Genomic DNA, 10,232 nt, shown 5'->3' with positions numbered 1-10,232 from the left:
TAGTATAGAATGTCAAGAGCTTGTCGTTCTTGTTCGGTATGGATTCTACAACAAAATGTGAGTAATTGTTCATGCTGTCAAGTCAATTTGGATTTATGCTAACCCTTTTTGGGGTTTTCCAGGTAGAGAATAGTGATAAATTGTTTACCATTTCCTTCTTCTGAGGGCACTCTGGACTGTGTAGCTTGTCCAAACAAGCTGGTTCTTCTGGAGGAATTAAAACTCCCAGGCTTCAGTTCCACAGCCAGATGTGTAAACCACTGAGCTATCCAGACAGCAAAATGTGACTGCAGGAGATAAAATACTGTAATAAAGTTCTAGTGCATAAGCAATGTGTATGAGATTCCCCATTGCATTAGAATGCCTAACTCTATCATGCTGTAACAATCACCAGATTAGCTCAAGGAGGTGGAGTGTCTGGCTGTGAAATGAAGGCTCTGGTGGAGTTTTCCTAGCAAAGGAAGAGCGGATGGCAGCAGGATCCTGCGGGCTCATCGGGGCTCCGCCACCCAGGTAGGTGGCCTTGGGAAAATTGCAAAGTTTTCAAAGCGCCGCCAGAAGGAACTGGTCAACCGTGTCTGTGTATTTTATCCCTAGAAAACTCTGGGACGGTTGCCAGAGGTCATAATGAACAGCACGTAACTGTCATTATTAATTACATGTAATATTGTGCAATAGAAGATTTTGACGAGAGTTTAACGAGAAGGGCTTCTTCATCATCATGTTTTCCACTGGGAAGTATTTGTCTTGCAAAACTGTCCGGCATCCCCTCCGTGCAAAGCTGCGTCTGTCGTTCGCCTTCGAGAGGCAGAAGACCGAGAGACCAATCACCTCTGCACGCAAATACTCTTGGACCGCGAGAGAACCTCCAGCCTCATGGGACTTGTAGTTTTCTAGCCGGAAAGTGGGCGGTCCTACCTGCAGAACCGCGAAAATTCTCCCTCTCCAAGCAGCTGCGACTTGACAGCTTCAGTCATGCTGTTCACGGCGTCTTTGCGCTGCCGGCGGTGGTGTAACCGAGAACACACAAGGCCAACAGAGCGCGCTGGAAGAGTGGAAAGGGCACTACAAGCCCCACAATGCAACGGATATGCGGGAGGGGAGAGGGGCGGAAGAGGGGAGGGCAGGCGGCCAGGCGGCGCCTGCGCAGAAGCCCGCATCCTCTTCGGCTGGGAGGCGGCGGCGGCGGCGGCACGATGCCCCGGGACAACATGGCCTCCCTGATTCAACGGGTGGCCCGGCAGGCCCGCGTCACGTTCCGCCCTCCGGGTGCGAATAACAACAGCAGCGCCGGAGGCGGCGGCGGCAGCGGAGCCGGAGGCAACGGCGGGCCGCGCTTCGTGGAGAACCTGCAGCGCCTGCAGCAGCTGCTGAACGAGGTGCGGGCCGAGGACCTGCGCCTGGTCCCGCGGGGTCCGTCGGCGGTGCCGGGACCGGTGCAGCCGCCCGTGAGCTACATGCACATCTGCGAGACGGAGAGCTTCAGCATGGGCGTCTTCGTGCTGCGCGCCGGCGCCTGCATCCCGCTCCACGACCACCCGGGCATGAACGGGCTGCTCAAGGTGCTCTACGGCACGCTGCGCATCGCCTGCTTCGACCCCCTGGGCGCGCCGGCAGACAGCCCCGGGCCGGGCAACAACGGGGGCGGCGGCAGCGGCGGCGGCAGGAGGAGCGCCTGCGAGTCGTCGACGGCCGCCGCGGCCGCCTCGCCCTCCCGCCCCGCCTCGTCGTCGTCCCGCCGGCGGCAGCGCGCCCTGCTCCGCTCGCACCAGCTCTACACGCCGGCCTCGTCGCCTTGCCTGCTGTCCCCGCACGCCGACAACTTGCACCAGATCGACGCCGTGGGCGGGCCCGCCGCTTTCCTCGACATCCTCGCGCCCCCCTACGACCCCGAGCACGGGCGGGACTGCCACTATTACCGCCTGCTCGACGGACAGAGCCTGCCCCCGCCGGGCCCCGCCGACCAGCTGGGGCTGCCCAAGGAGGTGTGGCTGCTGGAGACCCCCCAGGCGGCAGACTTCTGGTGTGGGGGCGAGCCTTACCCAGGACCCCAAGTGTCCCCTTGAAAGGGAGCCTCTCAGCTTCACCGCCAGCCCCCCCCCCGGGAAGAGTGAACCCCCCCTCCCCGGGGCCTGATCTGCCTACACCACCTTGGTGGATGGGGTTGGGGACCCACTGGAAGATGCCAGGAAAGCCACCGTCTCCGGATGCCGATCTTTGGGGTTGGAAGGGCAGAGCCTCTCTCAGGCCTCTCCGCTCTCTTGGATTAAGAGGTGCTACTGCTGCTGCTACACGGAGGATCTCACAAGCCAGAGTAATCCTGCCCTCTCCCAGGCCACGTGCTTTCTCAGTAATAACAACAATAATAGCAGCAAAATATATTTTTCACCCACCCAGCTCCTGAACAACACAGTGCTTGTGTTTCACGAGGGCATCTCGACGTGCCTGGAGTTAGGCCTGCATGTGCAGCTGCTGCTCTGGCTTGAAGGTCAGCCTCATCTTGCTGGCTTCAGGAAGAGAAATCCATTGGCTAGCTGTCAAGATGGGCAAGTCTACAGAGGTGGCATTGATACTTCATGAAGAGTTAGAAGAAGACATTCAAGTCCACAGACTCCCACCTCTCAAATGGTACCCATGCTGATAGTTTTTGTAGGGTGGGCTTTTTGGTTCTCCACCCCATCCCAATACCTGGAAGCACAGTAGCAGGCAGGTTGGCATACAAACTGAGAACCCTTTGTGTATGGCGGGTGGGGGAAAGGGGAGGGAATATTGTGGGACTCCCTTTTCAGATCAGTAGTATGGGATGGAGTTGCTTTACTGTGGGCCTGTCTCAGCTGCAGAGATTTAGAAGAGAAACTGCGTCATCTGCTCAAGACACAGAATGTACCCCCACTTTTCCCCCCCTTCAGGGGAAGCCACGTGATTGGGAGACTACAGGTGTAACTGAGAATTCTATGGGCGAAAAACATGCAGGTGCTAAAGCATTTATTCCTACCAGCTGGTGTGAGGAAAATACTGTCCAAAAGATTTCAGGCACCTGAATGTTCCCCCAACCCAAAGCACTACTCGGATTCATTTAGAAATAAACTTTGGGTTGTGAACCTGCACACACACCCCACCCCTGCTTTTTTACAGCTGAAAAAGAATAAAGGCAATAAGAACTCATTCCTGTTGCTTTTTAATTACGTGCCCTGCCCTGTGAAAGGTCCAAATGATTTTCTGGTAGTTCCCCTGATGATTCCTTAGGTTGTCTTTTACATCAGACCCGGACGTTATCCTGATTCTCTCTAGGATGAAGATACGATGGGCTGGAGCCCACAGTAGTTTGGTATACGGTTTGACTGAAGGTTACATCACGGGATGCTTGCAAATTAGAGATGATCCTTAAAAATACTGATGTGACGAGGGAATGCTTTTTAAATATTAAAAGTGAGGAATCCTGCTGGTCTGTTGTGATTTCTTTTAACAAATGATTTCTTTTCTAGTGGCTTTCACTGCAGAGAGTCATTCCTTGTGTTTGAGAAGGGATCGTTATGCAATACAAGAACAGATGGCTCTTTATTTTATTTTTTGGCAATTGGTGAAAGTAGTCTTCGTTTCTGGCTCAGGTTATTGTAAGAATATTTTAAAAACTGCAATTCCAGGCAGATTCTGGGTTGACCTTGCTGTTCTTTAAAAGAAGATCTACACCTACGTATGAACAGATTTTAAAAAATGATATACTTTTTCTTTTATACTATTTATAGAGTTACTTTGAACAACACTTATTAAAAGAGGCGAAAACAGATTTGCTTTAATTCATTGCCATTGTGGCACTTCCTGCTCATAGCCAACTGTGCGGGGTTTTTTTGAATTATATTTTCTGGGTTATATTGCTATTTCTTTTTTTATTAGCCTCTTAAGTTTGATGTAAGTACCCGGAGAACCTTTACAAAATTACTTTCATGAATTGTTCATTTGCTGTGTTTATGGCAAATGTAGCAGTGTTCTGCTATTGCTGAGGTCTCTACCCACATGTTTCAAATGATTTGCAGTAATTAAGGCTTTTGTATTTCCCCCAGAGATAGGAAATGGAACCTCAAATATTTCATAAGCAAACTTCTTTTGATGGATATTGTAAGTGGCATTCATATGGCAATTCCTAAGCTTTCCTCTTTATAACCATATCTCATTTTCCATCAGTTTTAATAAGACATCAATTTCTGGAAACATCAGCTGAGGTTCTTCAATAGCAGGCTTAGCTCAGCTGCCCTTTCAGTCAAAGCTGCTTTGTCCACTGATGTACAGGGAGAGGAGAGAAGGCCGCTAAAGGGAGCATTGCCAAAGCAACAACATGCTGACAGTACAGCTTGGAAATCTTAGGAAAGTGTAACCTGGCTGAAGTCATCCATATGTTTTCTAATGAAGGTATACAATATTTATCAGAATTTGAGATTAAAATAGCAGATAGATTGCATGGAGTTTTATCTGAAAACAAGTCTAGGAATACAGATTAGGGTTGTGATTGTCTTTTATTGATCTCAGGTTTTGCATCTTAGAGCAAAGTTAATTGCTGTCTGGAAAACAATACCATTGATTGAAGCATCAGTAGACTTTCTGTAGTAAAAAGGGGGACAATTGCTTTATAATAGAGTTCAATCAACATAGGATTACAGAAGGCATTTAAGAAAACGTGTGTAGAGATTGTAGCTTTTCAGAAATATGAATATGACAAGAGCCTTGCAATATGCAGAATAAATTGGGTGGAGGCATATATGAGCCTTCAGAAATTATGTATGACTTAACCAAATGGTTTTAATGAGTTTACAGTTTTAGTCACTAAGTGAGAGATTCAGCCCATTATTTTATAGCACTAAGTCTTAAATTGTACATGTGCATGTGTGCGCGCACACACAGAGAGTATATGTATACATACATATATATTTATACACATATACTATTTCTCTCTCCTAGTAACTTTATTTTTTAATGTGCCATCAAGTCACATCTGACTTACAGTGATCCTAATAAGGATTTTAAGATATATATTTAAGAAGTGCTTATACTGGTGCCTTCCCCCGTCCCGTGAGCTTCCATGGCTGAACAGTTTAATACACTGCACGTCTAATCTCATGTAATTTGGTGGGACTGCCATAATTAATGTGTGTAGGACTGCAGTAGCCTCTAGTGAACAAGCAGGACTCCTGAGTAAACATGAATTGGATTGGGTTGCTAGTCTCCATACCTTCCGTAAGATTAAGCAATGTGAAGTGTATGACATTTGTTCCCTCTAAGTAAGCATTTTAAATTTATTTAACAACCTGAACAAGATAGTATGTCTGTCGTCGTCGTTTAGTCGTGTCCGACTCTTCGTGACCTCATGGACCAGAGCACGCCAGGCCCTCCTGTCTTCCACTGCCTCCCAGAGTTTGGTCAAATTCATGTTGGTCGCTTCAATGACACTGTCCAGCCATCTCATCCTTTGTCATCCCCTTCTCCTCCTGCCTTCGCACTTTCCCAACATCAGCATCTTTTCCAGGGAGTCTTCTCTTCTCATGAGATGGCCAAAGTATTGGAGCCTCAGCTTCAGGATCTGTCCTCCACTGTAAACTTAACTTGGCTGAAGGGCACCCTTCCAAAAACAAACAGGAAAGCCAAGGCCCAATTTCTGGTGATAATGACCAGCAGCTTCCCAAATCCTATTCCAAAAAGTACAGAGAAAGTGAGGAAAAGTTGGGCAATCAGGAGGACTTATAAATAGGATATTATAGACAGTTTTTAAAAAAATAATTTGGTCTGTTCTACATATGAGGAGGAGCCTGGATGATAGGATCTTTCCCAATATGTTTTACCTTTAATTTCAAAGCTTGGCAAAGCCTCTTAATGCCTATTTGTCAGCATGGATTTGATTTAAATCACAATTGAATTAAAAAAGGGAATTTTTTTGCCCATTTAAATTTTTGAAAATGATTTTTTAAATATAAATTGTGATTCAAATCAATTAAATATTTTTTAAAATCATTCATTTTTATCTACCTTGCTATTTGTCCCAAGGTGCAGGAGAGCCACTTAAAGGCTTTCCTCAAGGAAAGATACCAGTGCCATTTACATGATGGAGAGCAACTACATCCCTAGCATTGTATAAGAAGCCAGCTTTAGGGATGTTGCTGATATGGAAGAAACCATTTGCAGAATGGCAGATCTGTTGTCTGCACACAGATGGTTGGTCCTTGTCCTGTGGGAGCCTGCCACTGGCAATTTGTGGCACTAATATGCTAGGCTGGTGGCACAGCTTAGAAAAGTTACTTATTTGGAGTACAACTCCCAGAAGCACTGTCTGTAGCCTTTGTGGGTTCTTTCAGTTTTCACATACATTTCTGCAGGCATTCTGTATAATTTACAGTGAGGTGATTCATATGCTTTATCAAGTTCCTGAGGGGAGGCCAATGAGCTTGGGGTTTCAAGCGGAAATCTTCAGTTGAGGATTATAGAAGACTGGGGATCACAGCTTGTGTATATGAAACAACAAATTACAAAACTATGGTGGGCTCATCCTTTCCAGAAACTGCAACGTTTTGTCAGAACTTCTTACATGGAAATAATAGCTGAGTCTCTCCAATGCAAGAGCCTTTCTGGATGCTTTCCCTTACAAAGAGTTGAAGTTCAAAATCTGTGGAAATCAACGGAGTTCTCGCATCTAATGAAACGGATTTTCAGGGGTGGACAGGCTTCAGGCTTGCAAGACTGGCTTCCTTCCTTTTATTCCAGAAAACTTCAGGAACTACTAGGCAGAACTTAATGCAGAAGACATATAGTTAGAATTTAAATAAGTCTGAGCTCAGCAATTAGTTTTCAGTGCTGTAAGGAAGGTGAACCCAGTCGTTTTACATCACTTCTGGTTACATTTGTTGCTGTTTTTAACTGGCAATATATTTGGGAACATTGAAGAACTAGTACAGTAGTCAGAAATACAGTAGTTGCCCTATTGCAAGGTAACCAGATATCAGTAGACCCAGCAGTTTTCTGCCCAAACCCAGTCTATTAGACTGATCTTTTCCATCTCCTCCAAGACCAGATTTTCTCAATGAGAAGAGTTAAAACCAAGTTAGAGAAAATTGTCCCCTTTTCTATCACCCTACATACTTTGTCACCTGCCAATAATAAACTGGAATTGTGGCATTTAAGATGCCTTGTGTGTAACATTCTAAGCACATTAACTTTCAGAGCAGATTTACTGAAATTAGTGATGTTTTGTTAAAATCATTTCCCCTTCCTCATGGAGGGCAAAGAGAATGGGTGTTGTTGGACAACAATTGTCAGCAGCACCAGGGCATGTAGCTTCTCAGGAGGAGAAAAGTCATGTTAATGTTATTGTGAGCCATCCTTATGTCGCTGTGTGTTCTGCAAAGTGCCTACTGTATCTGTTGTGATAATATATTTTGTGATAAAATAACTGTTTCAGTAAATGGAGTAAAAAGACCAGGAGATGAACATTTCTTGCAGTGACCCACTGTGTCATAAGCCACTCCACTTGCTCCGTTGGCCTTTCCAAAAGTTGGTTCTCTTTTTAAGCCACACAATGGTGGCTTCTAATTTTTAGCAAGAAGCCCTTATCAGGCCCATTTCCACCTTGTCCAATCAACACTGTCTTATGGGAAGGGTGGGTCGCTGGCCTCGGGACCAAATCTGTAGAGGGTCCAAATGTGACCGAGAGAAGCTCCAAGTCCCTCTTCCCAAGCCCCACCCTATAGTTGGTGGAGAAAGGAATGTCCATTGTTTGATCAGTGATTAGAAATAATTGTGGGAGTTCTCCCTGCTAGACAACATGGGATGGTGGCCATTCTCCACAATGCTTGGGGAAGCTAGGTGAGAACACAGCTTCTTTTCCTCATCCCCATTCAAAGAAACAGGATGAGGAGATTCCCTGCCAAAACATGGAGTAGAGATTAACATTCTTAGGCTGAGGACCTAGTGATGGTGTGGCCATGATTTTTTATGTCACCTGATCCACAGAAGGCTGGGGGGGGGGAATCTGATGTTCACCCCAATATGGTTCCCTACTAAGTCCTGGGGATGAGAAGAGAGAATGGTGAAGGCATCCTTGAAGAGTGAGAAGGACCAGCAGAGCCAAGAGACTCTAGGAATGGACAGTGGGCGTGTCCCTGATACACCTGGTTGCTGGGAGCAAGCAAGCAGGCTCTGAAAAGAACTGTTTGGGGACTTTTTACTTCTACAATATTACTGCCTGCTCTACATACAATAGGTCATGTTATTATTGACGTTTCCATTAAACTGATAGTTTTTCATGCCTCTTCCAGGGTTAAGAGGCATTTAAGGTTGTGACCTACTTGAAATGGAATCCGATTGTACCATGATGTACTTTAAGCTCTCGTCACAAAGCCATAGGCACCTTTTCCTTGCCCATCTGAGCCCTGAAAGCCCCTTTCTCCGAGTGGGCCCTCGGTGGGTGTGTGGGTTGGTTGGTGTGGTATTTTATTTCCTGAGCCTGCTTAAATTAGCTTGCCTGAAATCACGGAACAGTAGTGAGTCAAAACGCCCTCATTTGCATTAACTTTTCTATTTATTACTAACAGGGGAAGTCCTTGGTGCTCATCTCAGGGATTCAGTTTACAAAGGATCTCTGCGAAGAAGAGAAGGGAGGATGATCCATTTCTATACCGACTGGCAGGGTGGATAAAAATAAATGATTTTTTAAAAAAAGAAATCAGATTGATTTAAATCACGTTTAAAAGCACAATTTAAATTTAAAAAAACACAAAAATTGTCAAAAAAACTGTTTTAAAAAAAATTAAATTGTGATTTAAATCAGTTTTATTGTGCTTTTAATCCATTTAAACCAAATCTCCCCTGCTCACTGGCTTTTACCAGTTCCCATTTTCTCAGGTGGAATTTTCATCAAATTGGCAAGGACTGACATACATGTGCAGGACTTGAAATGAAGCTTTACTTTTCCTATTCTGGGATTTACAGAACTATTTGGAGGCTTTCCGGAAGCACTTCTGCAAGCCTAGGAGATTTGGGTTTTTAATTTTTTTTCCCCTCCAGCAGTATCATGTCAAAGCTCCAGTTTCTAAAGCAGGTGGTCCTGCAGCACAGAAGCTGCCTTTTTGAGACCCTGCTCCAAGCCAGCAATCCTAGATTCTACTTCCTTGACAGTACATGCCAGTGACATCAGTGGGACCTCTCTTCCAAGGACCTAAGACCACCCTGCACCCCCGCAATCGTACACGTTCAGGAGTAACTCCTATTAAACGTGTCAGGTTTTCCTTCTGAGTAATCATGCAGAGGCCCAGCCAGCACACAATATTTAAAATCTGTGGTTGTCTGTAGCAGATTCCCCCATCAGGCACTCTCCAGATGTGTCAGACTACAAGCCCCCTCAGAAAGCATGGTGGATGTTGTAGTCCAACCATTTGAAATGGACACTGAATGCCAAACTGCTTGATAACGGGACAAGCACGTTGCTCTGAGTTCCAGAGAGGGGGCATGCAACTGTCCTTTTTCTTTTCTTTTCTTAGATGACTGCAGTTTCATAAATGAGCGCATTTATTTGTGTTGCTACACAGTGGCACAAATTTAATGCAACACTGTTTCCCCAACAGTGCCAAGAAAAGAAAATACTGTACATGAGGCGGGCAAACATAGATGGAGCAGATCACCGTCTTTCAGCCTGACTTCCCTCACAGGGTTATTGTGAGGATAAACGGGGAAAAGGGAAAGCCACGTACATTCAAGGAGGAAAGGTGGAATATACTGTATATGTATTGCTATATGTACAGTAAGCAACGCGTATGGAGCAGCCTGAAAAACTGGTTAGGGCTGCTGGTTAGGGCTGTGCTTATTTATAGGGCCCACTAAATACAATGGAGCTTGCGTCTAGGTAAACATGATCAGCCTCGGGGGTGTACTTGTCTCACTGGAATAATGGAACAACACTCCATCACTTCGGATGGCCTATCCATTGGGTTCAATTTTGATAAAAGGAAGAGTTAAGTCACTTCTCTATCAATAAGTTAGAGATGGTCCTTTAAATTTCCCCCCAGTCCCTCTTCCTTAGAACACCTTGTGCCCATCACGTCCCAGATGGTCATATTTTATGGGATTTGGAGTGGGGAATATAAAAATCAGGAATTCAAAGTTATTTTATAATAAAATTACTGTTGTCTTTAATTATTGTGTCTCTGAGAAAGTATCTCTACAGTCGCAAAAAATCGAAACATTGAAAACTAATG

At 45.5% G+C, this 10,232-nt stretch overlaps 1 protein-coding gene across 1 annotated transcript; it reads left to right on the top strand.

The window, feature by feature from the left end:
- The first annotated feature begins 834 nt into the window (after positions 1 to 834).
- ADO (2-aminoethanethiol dioxygenase) lies at positions 835 to 3,442 on the top strand. The gene has a single exon (XM_072995171.2). The coding sequence runs from the start codon at positions 1,080 to 1,082 to the stop codon at positions 2,064 to 2,066; it is 987 nt and encodes a 328-aa protein (XP_072851272.2). The 5' UTR covers positions 835 to 1,079; the 3' UTR covers positions 2,067 to 3,442.
- The last annotated feature ends 6,790 nt before the right edge of the window (positions 3,443 to 10,232 follow it).

This window comes from Pogona vitticeps, chromosome 3, assembly GCF_051106095.1.
Source record: "Pogona vitticeps strain Pit_001003342236 chromosome 3, PviZW2.1, whole genome shotgun sequence".
Classification (NCBI taxonomy): Eukaryota; Metazoa; Chordata; class Lepidosauria; order Squamata; family Agamidae; genus Pogona; species Pogona vitticeps.
Note: the sequence above shows the minus strand (reverse complement) of the source record. Positions and strands in the feature narration are given on the sequence as shown.